The sequence below is a fragment of the Ictalurus furcatus genome, chromosome 4 (assembly GCF_023375685.1).
Source record: "Ictalurus furcatus strain D&B chromosome 4, Billie_1.0, whole genome shotgun sequence".
Lineage (NCBI taxonomy): Eukaryota > Metazoa > Chordata > Actinopteri > Siluriformes > Ictaluridae > Ictalurus > Ictalurus furcatus.
Window position 1 is genome coordinate 18,047,602 of NC_071258.1, and position 22,526 is coordinate 18,070,127.

At 41.3% G+C, this 22,526-nt stretch overlaps 1 protein-coding gene across 1 annotated transcript; it reads left to right on the forward strand.

Annotated features, from left to right (window-relative positions):
* The first annotated feature begins 4,241 nt into the window (after positions 1-4,241).
* Positions 4,242-7,110, forward strand: LOC128607199 (uncharacterized). The gene is made up of 3 exons (XM_053623890.1): positions 4,242-4,350; positions 5,868-6,017; positions 6,420-7,110. The coding sequence occupies exons 1-3, from the start codon at positions 4,242-4,244 to the stop codon at positions 7,031-7,033; spliced, it is 873 nt and encodes a 290-aa protein (XP_053479865.1). The 3' UTR covers positions 7,034-7,110.
* Positions 7,111-22,526: the final 15,416 nt, after the last annotated feature.

Below are 22,526 nucleotides of genomic sequence, written 5' to 3' on the forward strand. Positions count from 1 at the left end.
TATACTGATAATCAAGTTGTCCCCAACACACTTAAGACTTGGTATCAATTTAGACGGTGCTTTAAATTTGTAGGTGCATCCTCTTTGGGTCCTTCAGTCAACAACCATCTATTTCCTCCATCGTGTTTGGACTCCACATTTTCAGTGTGGTATGAAAAGTTTATTAAACAAGTTAGAAATCTGTATGCCGATGGTGTCTTTGATAGCTTTGCCAATCTGTCATCTACTTATGACCTCCCTGTGATGCATTTCTTTCGGTATTTTCAAATTCGGAATTTCGTTTCTAGATGTTTTCCTAATTTCCCCTCTGCACCTCCTGGACAGGCTTAGGAAAGCTTGTTTTCAAACAATCCACATCAGAGAGGAATGATTTCTAGGATTTATGATTTTATTCTGGCGCTAGGTAGTGAGGCGAGTACCAAAATTAGGAATGCGTGGGAAACGGAGTTAGGAGTACAGATAAGTGAGGAGTGTTGGGAACATGCTATAGGGAGGGTACAGTCTACTACTTCTTGTGCTCGTCTTGGACTTATCCAGTTCAAAGTTTTACACAGAGTCCATCTGTCCAAGTCGAGACTTTCTGTAATATATCCAGATGTAGAGGACAAGTGTGATAAACGTACTTTTAATTTTGTTTTCCTTTGTTAGTATAAAAAGAAAAGAAAAAAAAACTGTGAATGATTGTTGCTGTGTGTTACTCGGTTTGTTTTTTCTTCTCAATGAAATATTTGGGAAAAAGAAAAAAAAGAAATGTTCAGCAGAAATGTTCAGTAGAAATGTTCAGCAGAAATGTTCAGTAGAAAGGTTCTGCAGAAATGTTCAGCAGAAATGTTCAGCAGAAATGTTCAGTAGAAATGTTCAGTAGAAATGTTCAGCAGAAATGTTCAGCAGAAATGTTTAGTAGAAATGATCAGTAGAAATGATCAGTAGAAATGTTCAGTAGAAATGTTCAGCAGGAATGTTCAGTAGAAATGTTCAGTAGAAATGTTCAGCAGAAATGTTCAGTAGAAATGTTCAGTAGAAATGTTCAGAAGAAATGTTCAGCAGGAATGTTCAGCAGAAATGTTCAGTAGAAATGTTCAGTAGAAATGAAACTGGAGATTGTTTGTTTGAGCTGAAATAAAAAAAAAGGAATGAAGCAAGCAGTTCTTGTGAGGAAACCCACCAACATCCCAGAGTTGAAGCTGTTCTATACTGAGGAATGGGCTAAGATTCCTCCAAGTCATTGGGCAGTACTGACCAACAATTACCGGAAACGTTTAGATGCAGTTATTGCTGCACAGAACTAGCCACAATTCTTCTGGAGACTTTGACTGTCACACTTGCATCTTGTTTTTTCAGCAAAACCCAGCCGTCTTTATTCTGTTTTTTTGTCTGAAAAGTGGTCTTTTATGTAATATGCTGCTTTCAAACATTTTTCTGTAACATTTAATTTGGTGTTTGAAAACAGATGTTTGGGAATCTAAATGTTTTTCGTACTGATTTGATAATGTAGATGTAATAAAATAAAAAAATATATACAGGTTTTAGAATGGAGTGTGGCAAAATGGCTCTATAGCGACAAAATTTCCATGATGTGTGCCTCGCGCTACGTTTCACCTACATGTACGAAATTTGGTACACATGTGTAATCTGCCAATGCGTACAGAAAAGTCTCTTGAAACTATGCCCTAAACTCAACAGTAAGTCAGCCATTTTGACTTTTCTCTTAAATTTTTGCTCAGATTTTGCCATTTCCAGGCCTTGTACTTTAACGAACTCCTCCTATAAATGTCATTGGATTGACATCCTATTAGGTCAGTCTCATCTAAAGGCCTTGCTGATGCTAAATTGCGAAGCCTTTGAATTTTCGCTGCATGGCGTGGGGGTCTCACAAATTTCGATGTTTCGCCATTGAACAGGAAGTTGTTATAAGTCAAACATACAATGTCCAATCTGCTCCAAACTTCACAAGTTTGATGAAAGTCCCAGCCTGAAGACATCTACATTCCAATATTCAGTTATAGTCATAACACCACCTGCTGGCAACAGGAAGTGACATGTTTTACACTAACTCAAATCCTTGCCTGAAGACATCCACATGCCAATATTCAGTTATAGTCATAGCACCATCTGCTGGCAACAGGAAGGGACATGTTCTACACTGATGTATTCCTAGCAACATATAAAAATATGCCATCAAATTTTAAACATGCTAGCAACATGGTAGAAACATGCTGAAACACTTAGCTAAGTGAGAAAGCATGCTATTAATGCTATTAAATAGGAAGTTGTTATAACTCAAGCATACAATGTTCAATCTGCACCAAACTTCATATGTTTTATAGTAATTCTGGCCTGAAGACATATACATGCCATTATTCAATTATAGTCATAGTGCCACCTGCTGCCAACAGGAAATTACATGTTTTATATCATGATACATTCCTAAGAACATATAAATGCTAAAAAAATGGAACAGAGTGCCCCTGGCAGAGCAGACCCAACATGCAGCCGTGCGAGGGCCCTACATCCCCCCTGTGGCAGGGGGACCGACCTCTCCTTCTTCTTCCTCTCCTCCTTCTTCCGTTCTCAAATGAATCGCATTTTAGACTAAACATACCCGAAAACTCACGAAACTTTGCAGACCCGTCAAAACCGGTGAAAATTTACATCTGATAGGGGTTACAGAATTGAGTGTGGCAAAATGGCTCGATAGCACCACCTACAAAATTTCAATGATGTGTGCCTCGTGCGTCATTTCACCTACATGTACAGAATTCGGCAAACATGTGTAACATGCCAATACATACAAAAATGTCTCTCGAACCCATGCCCTAAACTCAACAGCATGTCAGCTATTTTGATTTTTCTCTTAAATTTTTGCTCCGTTTTGGGCCATTTCCAGGCCTCATACTTTAACGAACTCCTCCTAGAGATTTCATCAGAAAGGCATAGCTTTTGAGTTTTCACTGCACGGCGTGGGCATAGTGGTCTCACAAACTTTGATGTTTCGCCATGAAAAAGGAAGTTGTTATAGCTCAAACATAGAATGTCCAGTCTGCTCCAAATTTCACATCTTTGATAAAAGTCCCAGCCTGAAGACATCTACATGCCAATAATTTGTTTTAGTCATTGTTCCACCTACTGGCAACAGGAAGTGATATGTGTTACATTGATCTATTCCTAGAAACATATAAAAAATATGCCAGCATTTTCTAAATATGCCAAGGGAGAGCTTGTGGTGCTTTGGCTTGACCCTGCTAATGCATATGGCTCCATTCCCTACATGCTCGTTGAGATGACTCTGGATCACCACCGCATACCTAGTAAGATAACGGACTTTGTCCTGAATTACTACAGGAACTTCAGGCTTAGAGTTACTTCAGTGACCTCAACATCAGATTGGCACTGGCTTGAGAAAGGGATCATTACTAGGTGCACTATCTCAGCTATTCTCTTTGCTCTTGCCATGAATATGGTGGTTAAGGCAGCAGAAGTCAAGTGCAGAGGCCCCCTGTCCAAGTCTGGCATTTGACAGCCCCCTATTAGAGCCTTGATGGATAATAATAATAATAATAATAATAATAATAATAATAATGATAATAATAATAATAATAATAAGTTTAATTTATATAGCGCCTTTCCAGAGATGAAGGATGCTTTACAATAGTAATACAATGATACATATACAATGAGCAATTATGGACAAACACAAAATGTGAAAAGCAATGAGCAATCAAACAAAGATGATGAAATACACAGTACAAATAGTACGGTCACTGAGAAAATGCATAGTAACAGATTAGGACAGATAACATTGAGAAAACAGATAAGTTTTTAATTGGGATTTGAGCTCGGAGATGGGTGTGATGCTGCGAAGAGTCAGAGGGAGTGAATTCCAGATTGTAGGTGCTACAACAATGAAAAACCTGCCACCCATGGTACAGAGATGATATCTAGGGACAGAGAGAAGTCCGAGCCGAGAGGACCTGAGAGAGCGGGTCAGGTTGTAGGGGAGAAGCAGTTCACTAAGATAGAAAGGTGTCAACCCGTGAAGTGATTTATATGTGAGCAGGATTATTTTATATGTAATGTGAAATGAAACTGGTAGCCAATGTAGTTCAGACAGGATTGGAGTAATGTGAGCTGAGCACTTGGTATGTGTGAGAGGTCAACCTAGCAATAGAATTAGCAATAGAATTAGCAGGTAGACCAATGAGGAGAGCATTTCAAAAGTCAAGACGTGAGGATATAAGTGCATGAACCAGTGTTTCAACATCTTTGAGGCTAATGAAGGGATGGAGGCAGGCAATGCACCGAAGGTGAAAGAAACCAAGTTTAGAAATGGAGTTTATGTGAGCTTCAAAGGTGAGGGGGGATCAAAGATCTTTTTTTTTTTTTTTTACAGTACTTGATGGTTTAACTCAAATGAAAATTTGAGTTAAGCCATTCTTTTATTTCATTGACACATGCTGATAGTAAATCGGTCAGGAGAGTGGGAGCAGATTTACTGTCATGTAATGTAGGCCAAAGGATCAGGCAGAATTCAAGGTACATAGTCAGGCAAGGGTCAATCGATCAGGCAAACAAGCATAAACTAGGCAAGGCAGAGAATCGAGGTCAACAGAATACAAAAACCAGAAACGCAAACATAATACAAGGCTTGGAATAAGGACAGAGACTAAGCAACTGAGCATAATACTTCACAAAGTCATAGTGTTCAAATAGTATCTTATATAACGTGGAGTGAGTGTGAGATTGGCAATAGGTGTGTGTGATTAGAATTTCAGAGAAGGTGAACGTGTGTGTGTGTGTGTGTGTGTGTGTGTGGGAAGTGTAGTCCTCTTCGGCCATGTTTGTTGTTAGTGGTGCATCCTAGGAAATGGAGTTGCTGGTTTGCTGTGATATGTGATATTGCTTGTGATATCTACAAGCTGTATAGATTTGAATGTCATCAGCATAACAGTGGTAACTGAAACCATGATGGTGAATAAGTTGACCCAAAGGCATATATATATATATATATATATATATATATATATATATATATATATATATATATATGTATATATATATATATATATATATATATATATATATATATATATATAAAATAGTAGTGGTCCAAGAACTGATCCCTGAGGGACACCTATTTTTAAAGATGGATGGAATTACAATACATCCATGATGTAGTTACAGTGAATGACCTCACTGTAACTACATCATCAATGCCAGGAGGCCGGTGGATACTCCAGGGCCTAGAGAAACTTATATCCTGGGCAAGGATGGGTTTCAAGCCAGGTCCATGGTGCTGAAAAGAGGTAAAGGGGTGGACAAGTTCCTCTTCCAGGTGGATGGTATTTTAATTCCATCAATCACTGAGAAGCCTGTCAGGAGCCTGGGCAATGTCTTTGACTGTTGCCTCAGGGATGTTAGAGCCATCCAAGCCACCATCAGAGAGCTTGAATCTTGGCTCACCACAGTTGATAAGTCTGGCCTACCAGGCTGATTTAAGCTCTAGATATACCAACATGGCATCTTACCTCAAGTCCTCTGGCCTCTGCTGGTGTATGAGGTAACCTTGACAACAGGTGAGACCATGGAGAAGGTCAATAGCTATCTCAGTAGGTGGCTTGGTCTGCCACGCAGCTTGAGCAGGGCAGCACTCTATGGGAAGAGAAACAAGCTCTAGCTCCCGTTTAGCAGCCTCAATAAGGAATTCAAGGTTACTCGCACCAGAGAGGCATTACTCTATCAGGACTCCAAGGGCTCAAAGGTGGCATTCGCAGGCATCACGGTGCGGACAGGCAAGAAGTGGAGAGTGCAGGAAGGCCTAGAGATTGCTGAGTCCTAATTGAGAAACAGGGCTTTGGTGTGCACCGTAGCTATGAGCCGGGCAAGGTTAGGAGCCAACCCACAACCTTGCTATGATAGGGCCCATGGTAGGGACAGATGCCAGCTAGTTCTGGAGGAGGTGCTGAAGAGGAAAGGACCTACTGGATGGTGGTCATGCAGCAGCAGGGAGCATGGACGAGGTGAGAGGGTGTTCTGGAGAAGATCTCCTGGACTGAGATGTGGCAGGCAGATGCCCAGCTGATCAATTCTTGGTTCAAGCAGTCTATGATGTCCTTCCTAGCCCAGCAAATCTCCACATCTGGAGTAGGAATCACTCACCAGCATATTCTCTGTGCCCTGGGAGGGGTTCCCTAGAGCAGTGGTTTTCAAAGTGGGGGCCGCGGCCCCCTTGGGGGCCACCAAGGGGCGCCCGTGGGGCCTCAACAATTTGGTGTGAAAAATGAATTCTCACTCTCAGACAACCACACACACACACAAACAATCAATTCCTAATGTAATGTAAAGATGTAAGATGTAATTATTATTAAAAAAGGGGGATATATTCAGACATCTTTAAAGACATCTTGCGAAAAGGGGGCCTCGGTCAAATGTTAATGCCATTTGGGGGGCCTTGCCCTGGAAAAGTTTGGGAACCCCTGCCGTAGAGCACATCTTAAGCAGCTTCCCGACAGCCTTGGGGGAGGGCCATTATCACTGCTGGCACGATCAGGTGCCGAAGTCAATTTCAGTGTCCGTCTCCAAAGCTATGGCCAAAAACAAGCATGGTTGTCACCGGAGGAACATCATCTTTGTCAGGGCCGGGAAGCAGCTACATTCACAACCCAAGCCGGGAGCTGGGCTATTTACCTGGGCTTCGGATTTGGAACTACAAGTCAATCTGGGGAAGCAGCTCAAGTTCCTGGTCTACATCGTGACACCTGCATTGAGGCCAGACATGGTTCTAACATCAGCCACTTATAAGCAGTTGCTCTTGTTAGAGCTCACGGTTCCCTGGGAGGACTGCATTGATGAGGCAAATAAACGGAAGCAGTCCAAGTATCAGGAGCTGGTGGATGAATGCAGAAGGGCGGGCTGGAAGGCACACTGCAAGCCCATTGAAGCTGAATGTAGAGGCTTTGTTGGTCGGTCTCTGTGTAAGGTCTACACGTTGCTCGGCATTACTGGGGCTGTGACGAGACCTCAAGAAAATCACTGAACATGTGTCTTTGATGACTCACTATTTGGCATCTAATTATCCACCATTGCTACAAGAAGTAACATTCTTACTTTACTCATCCAGGGACAATCACCATCTCCATAAATATCCATGCTGTAAAAAATACTTTTCTTTTGTTTTTGTGTATATCTCATACTAAATTGTTTCAGAAATTAAAACAAAATTTAAGATAAAAAGGCAACCATTTTTAACACAATCATTTTTAAATGTTAATCTTATTTATTGCAGCAACAAGTAACACACTATGCCAAAGTTGAAAGAAATTCCAGAAATGATGAAGAAAAAGGTGATTGAGATATGTCAGTCGGGGGGGGGGGGGCTCAAAGGCTCAAAGGCTCTGGGACTCCAAAGGTGGCTTAGTGGTTAGCATGTTCGTCTCACACCACCAGGGTCGGGGGTTCGATTCCAGCCGTGGCCCTGTGTGTGTGCGCGGAGTTTGCATGTTCTCCCCGTGCTGTGGGGGTTTCCTCCAGGTACTCCGGTTTCCTCCCCCAGTCCAAAGACATGCATGGTAGGCTGATTGGCATGTCCAAAGTGTCCGTAGTGTGTGAATGTGTATGTGATTGTGCCCTGCGATGGATTGGCACCCTGTCCAGGGTGTACCCAGCCTTGTGCCCGATGCTCCCTGGGATAGGCTCCAGGTTCCCCATGACCCTGAAGAAGGATAAGCGGTATAGAAGATGGATGGGACTCCAAAGAACCACAGTGAGAGCCATTATCTCCAAATTGAAAAAAAAAAACTCGACACATTAGTGAACCTTCACAGAAGTGGTAAACCTTCAAAAATTCCTCCAAGACCATAGCAACGATTCATCCAGGAAGTCACCAAGAAGTACATCAATGGAACTACAGACCTCTCTTGCATCAATAAAGTTCACTGTTCGTGACTGTTCATCAGAAAGACACTAGGCAAAAATGGCATCCATGGAAGGGAGGTCAGCTGAAAACCACTGCTAACTCAGAAGAACATTAATGCATCATCTGAATTTTGCCAGAACACACCTTGAAGATCCTCAAATCTTTTGAGAGAATGTTCTGTGATGAGAATGTTCCTGATAAGTCAAAAGTGGAACTTTTTGGAAGACAGGGGTCCCATTACATCTGGCTTAAACCAAACACAGAATTCCACAAAAAGAACATCATACCTACGGTCAAGCATGCTGGTGGCAGTGTAATGGTGTGGGGATGCTTTGCTGCTCCAGGGCCTGGGAAACTTGCAATAATTGAGGGAAACACAAATTCTGGTCTCTACCAGAAAATCCTAAAGGAGAATGTTCAGTCTTCAGTCTGTAAGTTGAAACTCTAGTGCAACTGGATTATGCAGCAATACAATGATCCAAAGTATAGGAGTAAATACACCTCTGAATGGTTAAAAAATAAATTAAGTTTTGGAATGGCCTGGTCCAAGTCCTGAATTGAACCAATTGAGATGCTGTGGCAGGAACTTAAACAAGCAGTTCCTGCTCAAAAACCTTCCAGTTTGGCTGAACTAAAGCAGTTCTGCAAAGATGCGCGGGCCAAAATTCCACCACGGTGCTGTGAAAGACTGATCTCCAGTTATCTGAAGTGTTTGGTTGCAGTTATTGCTGCTAAAGGTGATTTTAAGTTTAAGGGGGCAATTAGATTTTCCCATGGGTGTTGGATCACTTTTTTGCTTAAATAAAAAAATTTAAATAAAAACTGTACTTTGTGTTTACTAAGTTTGCCTTTGTTTTATGTTGTATTTCATTTTTATATTTCATTTTCAAAACTTTTTAGTATGAGATATACACAAAGTCAGAAAAAATCAGTAAATACTTTTTCACAGTACGTGTATATTGAAATACATTCCTGAACACTAGGGGTCGTTGATACTGGTTGCCTAGTGAGGTGCACAGGTGACATGAAAAAGGGTTGAAGAGAACGCTATAAGAATAAAAATAATGAATATTACCTACTGTAGGAGTCCTGAAGTTTTGTTCTAGTTAAATACACAACATACCCCTCCTGCTTTTCTAGAAAAAATGGGTGTGCCAGCTATACCATTTAATTCATGGATTCGTATGTTTGATAACTACGTGACTGTGCTGTCGGCAGAGGACACTCCGGAGAAGACAAATATAGAGTAAATAATCATACCAAGGTCTTTTTCGGTTGCACATGATGAAACAGAAAGGCCATCCAGAGTTATTATGTAATCAAAAAGCTTACTTCTACCTGCATGTGGTCCTAGTAGAAGTACTTCTGTCTTATCAGAATTAAGTAAAAGGAAGTTAATAAGCATCCAGTGTCTAATGTCCTTTACACATTCCTCAACTTTATTAAGCTGGTGTCTGTAATTTGGCTTTGCTGAAACTTAAAACAATGTATGTTTGACATGGTAGCATGGCAAGGTGCATATATTATGATCAATACACAATTTAAAAAAGATGAGATAATGATCTGAGATAGCTTCAGACTGTGGAAATGTGACTATATTTTCTATATTTCGTCCGTACGTTAGTATAAGGTCAAGTGTGACCACCATTATTAGTTGGTCCTACAACATTCTTCAGGGTTATCAAAATGAATATTAAAGACACCAACAATTATTTCTTTGTCTAGAGAAACAAGGTTTGAGATGAAATCTGCAAATTCAACAAGGAATTCAGAATATGGCCCTGGGGGGCTGTAAATAATAAGTAGCAAAATCGACTCGTTAGACTTATTTTTTGTGGCTACATATGTTATACTAGTATAAAGAACGTCAAAAGAGTTGAATTTATGACTAGATTATCATTATAAATCAGTGCTACACCTCCTCCTCTGCCAGTTAGACAGGGCTGATATATATAACTGTATCCAGGGAGACACGCTTCATTTGGTGCCATGTACTCATTCAGTTTAATCCATATTTCTGTTAAACACATTATATTAAACTCCTGATCAGTAATGGTTTCATTAACAATAAGTGCTTTAGTAAGAGATTTAATATTTAACAGTCCTAGCTTCAGATCAAAGGTGCTGGCGGTGCATTCAGAATGATCACATTTTATGTTAATTAGGTTACTAAAACAAACTTTCTGAAAATTTCTACATTTTTTGTTTAGCTCGGGGAACAGGCAGTCACAATATTGTGGAACCTATGTGATGACTCTCAGAAGGTCAGTTTAACCTGTTTGTCTGCTCCCTGGCCTTGACTCTGGATTGTCAATGATTAACTAGGCTTGTTCTGAGACTATGTGCTATGCTGCAAGTAATGAGAGCAGCACCTTCCCGAGTGGGGTGGGTACTGTCCCACCCAAACAGGTCAGCCTTGCCCTCAAGACTACTCTAATTATCTATTAAGCCCACATTGTTTTCGGAGCACCACCTGGACCTCCAGCAGTTCAGCGACCATAACCTGCTGTAAGCTACATAGCCATGCCACACTGGGATGGGGCCAGAGCATACTACTGCATCGGACATCACCTTCACGAATTTACAGACCTCTACAACATTACACTTAGTAACCTCTGACCGATGAAGGTATATATCATTAGCTCCTACATGAATAACTATCTGTGAAAACCTGTGCTTTCCTAAGACCTTAAGATTACCTGCTATGTCCGGCACCCTAGCTCCTGGTATGCACCTAACTAAAGCTGCTGGAGCCCCTAAAGGCCTAGCTAATTTCATATGCCTTAAGATAGAGCCTCTTATAACCAGAGGTCTTTCAGGTTTCTCAGCGAGTGCTTCACTGAGGAGAGCAAACCTGTTGGACACGTGAAGCAGAGAGGAGTGGTGCTCCCATGGGCAAGCCTTAGCATTAGCTTTGGCTTTGCGATTATGTCGCCGAGTCATCACCCATTGTGAGGGCTCTAATGTCAGAGTTGGGGGATTGCTATCGCCTCCTGAGGTATCCAGACTTTCCTCTACAGAAACTACATTTCTCTCACTCTCACTAAGCCTATCTAGAGTCTGGATGCACACCTTTAATGCTGTAATCATCTCTGTCAGAGAGCTAACTAATACACACTTAGCACAAATAAAACTATTACTAATGACAGAGGAAGAATAACTAAACATCCTACACTCAACACACTGAACAAGCTGAACATTTGCCATATTGAGTGTTTAATGTACACTTAGTCAAAGATTAGTTCATATTATTTTAGATGGATCCAACATGGATGGACTCTGCTTGTTGTCTTTAGTCAAAAAACAAAAGTGTTCTTCGAAAAAATGTGAAAACTACAACAAATGAGAATGATAATGCAAAATTATTAATGAAAAGGAAAAGAACAGTATAATTTAAATGCCAACACAAGCAACAAGCTCCCGGCAAATGATTCAAAAATAGGAAATATGTCACAAGAACAACACAGAGGCTTCAGTTAAGGTTGTTCATGCTGGCTCAAGTGACGGTGCAAAACAGTGATGGCAACAGAGAGCTACACCACGCAAGTCCAGTTTCTCATCAGACACCATCAAATGAGTCACACAGAAAGATGCAAAAACATGTTTCCATTGTGGCTCTACTTCAAATTTAGCGAACTACCCCAAAAGCCCAGCTAAACAATCTAACTGCAGACAGTGTGGTAAGGTTGGACATTTTGCTAGAGTTTGCCGCAATTCTGCATCCACATGCAGTGTACAAGCATTTGCTTCACTGAGCCTTTGGGTGTGGCTGCTGGCTTTGTAGATAAAGTGAATGTCCATTCAGATGTGCTGCCAGTCCAACAGAAATTGCGTAGATTGCCATATACAGTGCATGATGCACTCTCACAAGAGTTAATGAGGCTGGAATCTGAAGGTATCATAGAGAAAGTCAATTCATCTCCTTGGGTGCCTCTACTGGTGGTCATTCAAAAGAAATCTGCGAGAATTCAACTTTGTGTTGATTTAAGAGAGCTGAACAAATCTGTGGTCATAGACAGCCATCCCTTGCCACATATTGAGGAAGTTTTTATGGAGCTATGAGGGGCTGCTATGTTCTCTATGATAGACCTCCAGAATGTTTACTATCAAGTGACTCTAACCTGATAGCTTTTGTCTCCTTTGTTTCACACATGTTCCATATGGTCTGGCATCGGCACCAAGTGTATTTCAAAGAATGATGACAAAAATTCTGGTGAGCCTATGTTGAGACTCCAGAGGTACATGAGAAATGAGTACAAGCCGTACTTCAGCAGTTGCAGAAAAGTGGATTGAGGCTTAATGTGCAAAACACATTTTCAGCTTAAGGCTTGCAGCCAAAAACCCAGAACATGTTCTAACTATGACACAAGCACCTCAGCCTCATGATGCACAGACCACCTTTCTTGGGTTTCACCAGCTGGTATTCCAAATTCATTCCCAATTACACAACATTGGTGGAACCTCTCTGTGCATTGCTCTACAAGTCTACTGGCTTTCGCTGGACGGATGAGGCTCAGGAACATTTCAGATCTATGAAACATCTCATTACTGCTAGTGAAGCCCTTGCATTATTTGATCCTTTTCTATCGACAATAGTCTCTATGGATGCTTCAGATTATTGCATTGGTACTGTACTTACCCATGTATTGTACTTACCATGTATTTACTGTCATGGTATTACAGAAATGACAGTTGCTTTTGCATGTCTGTCTGTGAAAGAAAGTACTCTACAATAGAAGTGGAGCCTTAGCATGTGTTTGGGCAAAAGAAAAATGGCATACTTATCTCTGGGTGAGCCACTTCACTCTACGCACTGACCATAGTCCCTTAACTACGCTGTTTTCCACAAAGGGCCATTGATGAGCAGGCATGAGAATTGCCAGATGGTCTGTGCATCTCTATGTTTTAATTACAGCGTGGAATACAAGCCTGGCTGAGACAATGTTACAGCTGACTGTCATGACCTCCGCTTCCACCAACTGATTACAGGCAACATCAAGAGCCTGAGATCTTTGCAGTACTGTATCCTGAATTTGCAGCAGGTACTGCAGCTGAACTGAAGTCTGCTTGCGATGACTGCCCTATCCTTCAACAAATTAAAGCCTGCATTGAAAAAGTATAGCCTTGAAGCACAAACGTGTGGATCCTACTTTTTTACCATATCACCATCTTCGTCATGAACTGCCTGTACAAGATGGCTACATCATTCATGGTACACATTGAGTAATCATTCTGGCAGCTTTGTGATCAAAGATCATCCAGTTAGCTCATGCTACTTTCCAAGCTCCACTCAATCCTGTGCCTACTCCAACAACTGCTTAGGAGAAACTGTCTATTGATGTAGTTGGGCCCTTGCAAAATGCTCCTCAGGGTTGTTGCTTTGCCGTGACACTCATTGATTACTACAGTAAATGGTCAGAGATTGCTTTGCATCTGATGTTTCCTCAGTGACTGCTGTGAAGTTCCTGTCCACTGTGTTCTGCCGTGAGGGAAATCCGCTTGAACTAGTAACCGACAATGGCCCATAATTTGTTTCAACTGAGTTTGTCATTTCTTGCTGAAAGGTATATTAAACACTAACAGAGCTCTGTCTAGTATCCGAATGGTAAATGGTGTCTACTAAGCGAATGGTAAAATTGAACATACAGTTAGGTGTTAGGACTGTTTACAGACTGCAAGCATTGAAGGTAAAGAGTGGAACTCTTTTGTGACTGAGTTTGTACATACCTACAGAGCAACTCCACATGCTGTGACAAAACTGTTACCTGCTGAACTCCTGCATGACCATCAAATTAAAACAATTGCACGTGAGATGCCTTCCGTGCATGGCACCACCAACAGACCAAAAGAATTAACCATCCATTGAAACAAACTACCCAACGATCACAGAACAAAACAAAACAGTACCCAGATCAAAGAGGTAGTGCACATCCTCAAAAATTCAAGTTGGTTCATTTGTGCTTATTAGGAAGCCGGAATTATTAAGAAAGGACATTTCAAGGTTAGTCAGCATTTTAAGGTTGTAGCCCAGAAAGGTCCTGCAATGTATTTCCTTTCAGATGGAAAAGCTTGGAATGCCGTTCATCTGGTTCCATCTTCATCCTTTGTCTCCACCTCTGATACAACTTCCCTATCAGAAGACTCTTGCGTGTCACTTCAAACACCCCAGATATCTCAAATATCAACTTCTCCTCCTTGTAGAGTGTGTCATGCCCCAGTATGGTCTAAGGACTGTGTTACATAAATGAACATAAACAGTTGACTAGGAAGGGGGAGGGAGATACAAGGTATTGAAGGATATAATGATATTTTGAGATCTTGAGAAGGTATTTGAGACATTGTATTGTAATATTTTGCTTTTACATTTCATATAAAAAATAGAGCTTGTTCATCTTGGACAGAGATCGGAAGTAGGTTAAAACTTTTGTGAAATATATAAATAAATAACAATATATGCTGTAAGGCTGGTACCGAGATGTCTGAACCTGGAGAGAACTACTCTCTGAGGACAAAGGACTACTACGAGAATGAACACTCGAGCTCTCTCTCACAGAATTAGCATCTCCATCTGAATTAGCACATCATGCTGAGTGGAGACTAGGAGATCCTCACTACAGATAGATCTCCCGCATGGTTACTGTGTATAGTTCTTCTGCAAGTTTTGACTTTCTTATATTGTATCATTATGTTTTGAATTTGACTGGTAATGTAATGCTGCATGTAATTCTTTCTTTTTATTATTAATAGTAGTATTGGATTTGGATGTGTTCATACCTGATTAAATAAATTATTAGACTTGATTATATTCTGACTTATTCTGAAATTATTGTCTCTAATAGAATACATTAAATCCTTTTTACTGCAAATCTGTGACCAGGTTAGTACAGGCTAAAATCCATTTTTAGGTGGAGCATTGGGGCATGCCAACTGAGATTTTAGAGTCCAGGCTAACAACTTGGCTTTAAGTTAAGTGTACTTAGTTAAGTGTATGTATATGAAATTTCCATTTAGGACAATGTAAAGTTGATCAACCAAGTCTAAATAGGGTGAAGTCTAAACCTGTGGTTATGGAAATATTTTTCTAGTTAAGTTTACATAGGAAACTGTGGCATGATTATATAAAGCTAATTTTACTTAGATATTATTGGTCTATCGCTGTAAATTTAGTGGTCCTGACCTCTGGCTAGAAATAACATTACTATACCCTATCCCTAACCATAAATAACATTACTATGTTAGGGGACTCAACAAAGTACTTTTTAGAAAAGGGAAAGCATGGGCAGCCATCTAAATGGTATTAGTCAATTACCTCTGGCTAATGACCAAGACTGGTGAGTTTGTGACCATGAGATCCGCACATGACCGGCGCGAGACTCTGAGCGACGTGGAATCCGAATGAATGAGCACAATTTAAAGTATAGAATAAACTAGAATTAATCAAATGTAAAAGATCAAAAGTATTTACAGATATGTGATCTACAAATAAACTAGGAAACAACTACAATTGGTTTTTACAATTGGAGTCAGATTTAATTTAAGAGAGAGTCAAACAGAATTGGAAAGACACATTTAAAAGTCTAAAAGTACTCACATCGTTTCAAAAAGACAGAAACACGCAGGACTCCTTCTACCACATCATCGGATATCGTTGTTGGACCAGTGAGTGGACCCTTACAAAGTGGTGACCTCGACGTGATACTCCCAAACCACAGGTGAGTGATGTCTTTTGAAGCACGACATTCAATCCAACATACACGGGATATAAGGTTCGAACTAATTCTCAGTCTCCAATTGCTGTGGTAAGTCCATTCTTTTTGCCTTTTAGAAGTGTTGAGGGAAAGTTGTTTACACCTCTCATCTAGACACATTTTGTAGAACGGGTTGACATACCCAGTGCTAGACCGGAGACTGTAGAATTTCAGTGGGGCTGAAGAATTAGACGGGAAAACATGGCTTTCCAGGGACATTGGAGCAGCAGTGTAGATGAGGAGATAATGGAGACTGTGGCTATACAACTAAAATACCTCTTTGTTCGGTTGCGTGACAAGGAGCTAAATTTTAATTGGAACAATAATGAAATCATATCCTTGTATTCTGCTGAGGGCCAAAAGCTAATCCAAGTCAAAATATGAATGGAAGACAGACATGCTAATTGCATCTGCTGTGAGTGTGGTTCAGGCTACTCCAATTGACATAAAACAGTATCAATAAGAATTATGGATCTCTGATGGAGAGCTTGCACTGTAATTAAAGCAGACAGTGTCACAGAGGGCATGATTTTAAGGGATGGAAAATACGTCGTTCCAGAGGCCCTCCAGAAACCACTGAAAAAAATTATACGATTATGCACATCTATCAGCTCTAAAAACACAACAGCTGATACGACATAATTTCTGGTGGCCTGGAATGGCATCAGATATTGTAAGATGGTGTGATACATGCATTGTATGTGCCACCATCAACCAAAAGTAGACCTGGTTGAACAAAATTCTGCTCACCAGATCCACCAAAAGGACCTTGAGAATTATTACAACTAGATTTTCTTGGTCCACTACTCAGTGCCAAAGGGGATGTCACTATTGCCTAGTGATAATTGATAAATCCTCTAATTGATAAATTCTCTTAATGGGTTGAAGCAATTCCCACTTGCAATAACAGCGCAAACACAGGGGCACGAGTGGTAGCGAACCAAATCCTCCCACTCTGGGGAGCGCCAACACTTCCATGCTTTATGCACTTCTGTCCTGACAAAGATTTGAGATGTACAAATAGCAATCTGTTGTAACCGGCTGGTTTATTAAATTCTTTTCATCTGAATTAAGCTTATATTGTTAAAATTACAGCTTCTCACATCAAATACAAACACAATTGTTCTTATAGAAACACATGCCATTTAGACTAATGTGGCTTTAAATGATGTTGAATAGCTGTTTTAATGTACTGTAGTACAGTTAGACTAAAGTAGTTAAAATTTTCACTTAAGACTGGATTTGGGTAAAAGTGTAGCATTTAGGCCTACCCAAACTGTAAATGTTAACCACAGCCAGTGACAATCATTAGAGTATTCAAGTATAATGTGTTAGCTATGTTCAACTTGTTTCTGATCTCTCCTAATAGCATTGTGTGGTTATTTTTAACATAAATATCACCAACAATGCCCTACAAAGGAGTAGCACTGACGGTTTAATTTTAACTTAAAATGCTTTGTAAGAGATTACAGACTGCCTCTCAGCACATTCCACCCCGAACTGTGTTAGGATAAGCTTGTTCCCCAAAAAGGCAGAACTATCAATGGGACAATTTATTTGAGTCTCAGCAATATGTGTATAGTGCATCCGGAAAGTATTCACAGCGCTTCACTTTTTCCACATTTTGTTATGTTACAGCCTTATTCCAAAATGGATTAAATTCATTATTTTCCTCAAAATTCTACAAACAATACCCCATAATGACAACATGAAAGAAGTTTTTTTTTTAAATCTTTGCAGATTTATTAAAAATAAAAAACAAAAAAAAAGCACATGTACATAAGTATTCACAGCCTTTGCTCAATACTTTGTTGAAGCACCTTTGGCACCAATTACAGCCTCAAGTCTTTTTGAGTATGATGCTACAAGCTTGACACACCTATTTTTGGGCAGTTTCTCCCATTCTTCTTTGCAGGACCTCTCAAGGTCCATCAGGTTGGATGAGGAGCATCAGTGCACAGCCATTTTCAGATCTCTCCAGAGATGTTCAATCAGGTTCATGTCTGGGCTCTGGCTGGGCCACTCAAGAACATTCACAGAGTTGTCCTGTAGCCACTCCTTTGTTATCTTGGCTGTGTGCTTAGGGTCATTGTCCAGTTGGAAGATGAACCTTCACTCCAGTCTGAGGTCCAGAGCGCTCTGGAACAGGTTTTCATCAAGGATGTCTCTGTACATTGCTGCATTCATCTTTCCCTCTATCTTGACTAGTCTCCCAGTTCCTGCCACTGAAAAACATCCCCACAGCATGATGCTGCCACCACCATGCTTCACTTTAGGGATGGTATTGCCCAGGTGATGAGTGGTGCCTGGTTTCCTCCAGACATGACTCTTGCCATTCAGGCCAAAGAGTTCAATCTTTGTTTCATCAGACCGGAGAATTTTGTTTCTAATGGTCTCGTAGTCCTTCAGGTGCCTTTTGGCAAACTCCAGGCGGGCTGTCATGTGCCTTTTACTGAGGAGTGGCTTCCATCTGGCCACTCTACCATACAGGCCTGATTGGTGGAGTGCTGCAGAGATGGTTGTTCTTCTGGAAGGTTCTCCTCTCTCCATAGAGACACACTGGAGCTCTGTCAGAGTGACCATCAGGTGTTTAGTCACCTCCCTGACTAAGGCCCTTCTCCCCCGATCGCTCAGTTTGGCCAGGCAGCCAGCTTTAGGAAGAGTCCTGGTGGTTCCAAACTTCTTCTATTTACAGAAGATTGAGGCCGCTGTGCTCATTGGGACCTTCAATACTGCAGAAATGTTTCTGTACCCTTCCCCAGATCTCAGCCTCGATATAATCCTGTCTCGAAGGGCTACAGACAATTCCTTGGACTTCATTGACTTGGTTTGTGCTCTGACATGCATTGTTAACTGTGAGACCTTTTATAGACAGCTGTGTGCCTTTCCAAATCATGTCCAATTAACTGAATTTACCACAGGTGGACTCCAATCAAGTTGTAAAAACATCTCAAGGATGATCGGTGGAAACAGGATGCACCTGAGCTCAATTCTGAGTGTCATGGCAAAGGCTGTGAATACTTATGTACATGTGCTTTTTTGTTTTTTATTTTGAATAAATTTGTTTCCTTTTCAAACAAACTTCTTTCATCTTGTCATTATGGGGTATTGTTTGCAGAATTTTGAAGAAAATAATGAATATAATCCATTTTGGAATAAGGCTGTAACATAACAAAATGTGGAAAAAGTGAAGCGCTGTGAATACTTTCTGGATGCACTATACACATATTGCTGAGACTCAGATAAATTGTCCCATTGATGGTTCTGCCTTTTTGGGGAACAAGCTTATCCTGGGTCTTGGAAGGTCTGTCAAGGGCCCCATTTGAGCCCTTAGAGTCAGACTCTGAGAAGCTTCTGACTCTAATGGCAGCTCTTCTACTGGCCCTGACATCTCTCAAGCGAGTGGGAGATCTACAAGCTCTCTCTGTTGCCCCTTCCTGCCTTGACTTTGCCTCTGGATTAGCCAAGGCCTTCCTGTATCCTAGGCCGGATTATATTCCTAAAGTGCCTACATCGGCTGCCCACCCTGGGGTGTTGCAGGCTTTCTGCCCTCCTCCGTTCCTCACACCAGAACAAGAGAGGATGCACCTGCTGTGTCCAGTAAGGGCTCTCTGTACTTACGTCCACTGGTCCGGCCAGTGGCGTAAGTCGGAGCAGCTGCTGGTCTGCTTTGGCGGCGACAGTAAAGGTGATGCTGTGTTGAAGCAGCGCATCTCGATTTGGATAGTGGAAGCAATCTCTATGGCTTACAAGGCGCGCGGTCTCGCCATGCCTCTGGGCATAAGAGCTCATTCCACTAGGGCGGTCGCCTCCTCGAAGGCTTTGTCCAAAGGGGTATCCTTGCAGGATGTGTGTGCTGCTGCAGGATGGTCTATGCCACACATATTCATCCATTATTACAGCCTGGATATTCATCCCACCCCGGGCTCGAGTGTCTTGCAGTGACCCTCGGGCTTGGGTCTTTTGAACAGGCCGTACCCTCGGTATGATGGAGTGGGTATTCCCCTTCCCATACTGTTATGCTAAATGCAACGTCGAAGTTCCCTTTGAAAGGGAACGTCGGGGTTATGCATGTAACCCTGTTCCCTGAGAAGGGAACAAGACATTGCATAGCTTTGTTATACCAGGGCAGGCCTGTGAATTGCGTCTTCACTTCAGATAATAGAGGCTGGTGGCATGGTTCACAGGTGCCATATATATATATCATGCGACGCACTTAATTGCCATGTCACCTGATCATGGCAGGCCTATAAGTAGAGGCATGATTTTACACAAGCTTCAGATACCGGTCACGCGCGCAAGGGCGCTCCCCCACTGTTATGCTAAATGCAATGTCTCGTTCCCTTCTCAGTGAACAGGGTTACATGCAAAACCCCACGTTTTTTCTAAGAGAACAGCTCTTAAAATTGATCTTAACCAGTTACAGTCTACAGTAAACAGACTGAGCAAGGAGAATGAGGAACTGCGTGCTCACATGGAGAAGCAGAGCTTTAAAGCCATGCCTTCTTCAGCATAGGGATCCCAGGCCTCCATTTCACATGTAGCACCCATGTCGCGAGATAATCATGTTAGACCAATTATAAATGTCGCTGTTGGAGGCCAATGGGATGATTGGTTAGTTGATTCTGGTGCTTCATTAACAATTCTTCATTTCAACAATCCAACACAGAATGGTAAAGACACAATAACATTAGAAGGTTTTGACGGAACAATTTCTCTTGCATCCCAGACAGAAAATATGCAAATCCAAATTGGCAAAGATGATTTCAAAGACAAAGCCTAGCTCAGTAGAACTGGTGATGGTCGCAGTATATTAGGATCAGACATTATGACTAAGCATGGCTATATCATTGACTATGGCAACAATTGCATTTTGCATAATACTCAGAGTAAAGATAAGGTTGTGGAGATATCTGATGTACATGCTGTACATGCAATCAAAAAGGCAGAGGATTGTGACTTACATACCTTGTTATCGGTGGAAGATTCTGCGTTATCAGAACTATTGGATCAGAACAGAGGTGTTTTTGTTAACTCAAAGCAGGATTTTGGCTGTGTCGATACTAGTGTGATGGAAGTAAAGACTCACGGAGGTGACCCACCCTCTCTCAGACAGTACAATTATCCAGATGCGGCAACGCCCTACCCACAGTGTACTGTGGATTCTCTGTTAGAACAGAGTATTAATAGGCCTTGCCTTTCTCAATCATTAGCCCCAATTGGGCCTGTCCACAAACCAGACAAACATGCTCATGGTAATTTAATAATTGATGAGCTAGAAAAGAAAGCTGCTGTGGAAGGAATAACATTGTCAGGTGTCACAGAGCTAGAATCAATTGCAGCTATCAACATTAGAGAACCAGTAGGCCTGAAAAACACTTAAAAGCATGATCCATCAGTAACAGAAGCAATCAGTTCAAAGAACAATGGACAATCTATTGTAGACGGTCCGTTTGCCAAGCATGATGCACAGCTAATCATACATGACAACATGTTACTGAACAGATGTGGTGACACTCCAGTGTGGGTTCCACCTATAAGACTGCGGCATGATAGTTTGTATCATATCCACAATCAGAGGAGACACTTAAGTGTAACAAAATTGAAGAACAGGATAGAAAACATGTTCTTGTGGCCAGGCATAGACCAGGATGTGAGCAAGTGAGTGTATGCGTTTGTAATATTTTATTGATTATTTTATTTATTGTGTGTGTTTAGAAGGTGTTGTGTGATGTGTTGTGTGGGACTAAAGGGGGCAATTCTTTCTGTTTGCATGTGTTTTTCGGTATCTCCAAGCAAAAGGAAATAAAGATGTGGCGATGATTATGATGGCAGCCCTCCTGATAGCAGTGAAGATGCAAGAGTGCCAGAGCAACCAGTTCCTTCATTAGGTGTGGTGACGAGACCCTATCCCGGAGTGCTAATTAACAACGTCCAATGGATCCATGTTCTAGCCCTAGTGAATCTGACGGTGTGGTCTCCAGATTTGGATGAACGATGCCAGGGAGTGTGTGACAGGAAGGTATAAAGACTTCTCGCCAACAGCATTCCTGAGGTATCGTGGTGCTGTAGCAACCAGCTCATCCACGGACCACCTAACAAAAGATCTAAAAGTAAATCATCCCAGGGAAGCCACCTTCAGGCAGAAGTTATTAGGATTTGTGGATAGGGTACTTGGAGTCATCTGGAAGAATCTGGGAATATCCAGTAGGATTAGTGCACCAGAACTTGTGAAATGAACTCAAGCTTAAGGCCCTAGTGAGGCTGCAGGTTTTGCAAACAGATGATTATCTACATGCGGGACTACGGGAAGAAGAAGAGACTGTACAGGATATGATGTACACCATCACATCTGCCCCATCTTTCATCTCTAATCAAAGAAAAAAACAATATGCAAATATGACCCTTCATGATCGCTTCTTCTCTTTCACTTCTCTATCCTTGTCAACTGTAGCCAGACATTTTGCCTGTTAAATTTCACCCCATTTTATGTGAGACTAGCGTCGACATGGTCTATAGGAAATTATTACTTTCCATATGTAAATGTTACCCAAAAGACAAGCTAATTCAATCCATGACTTTGTGCCTGTATCTATTGTTATTCAGGTTTAATTTAGAATGTAACCTTCAAAACTGTTGTTGCATATGTATATTCCTCATTGTTTGCCCATGCATTATGTTATGCTGTATGTGTTCTTTATTAAGACACCAAATTGCAGATAACTCAGTGGTCACGTTAGGACATTCCGGCTGTGATGGTTCTTGAATGCCTCTATTCCTAACCCAAGGAACATTTTATATAGTACCAAATTATAAAATAAACCTTATGATAAAGTTTTGCCTAATTGGAGGGATCAGGAACCAGT

What these genes read in the sequence shown, in the direction of transcription:
- LOC128607199 (XM_053623890.1), top strand. Translation starts at nt 4,242, where the DNA reads ATGAACCAGTGTTTCAACATCTTTGAGGCTAATGAAGGGATGGAGGCA. An exon ending in AGTTTATGTGAGCTTCAAAG is followed by an intron (nt 4,351 to 5,867) that starts GTGAGGGGGGAT and finishes TGTGCACCGTAG; the next exon opens with CTATGAGCCGGGCAAGGTTA. An exon ending in CAGCAGGGAGCATGGACGAG is followed by an intron (nt 6,018 to 6,419) that starts GTGAGAGGGTGT and finishes AAAGGGGGCCTC; the next exon opens with GGTCAAATGTTAATGCCATT.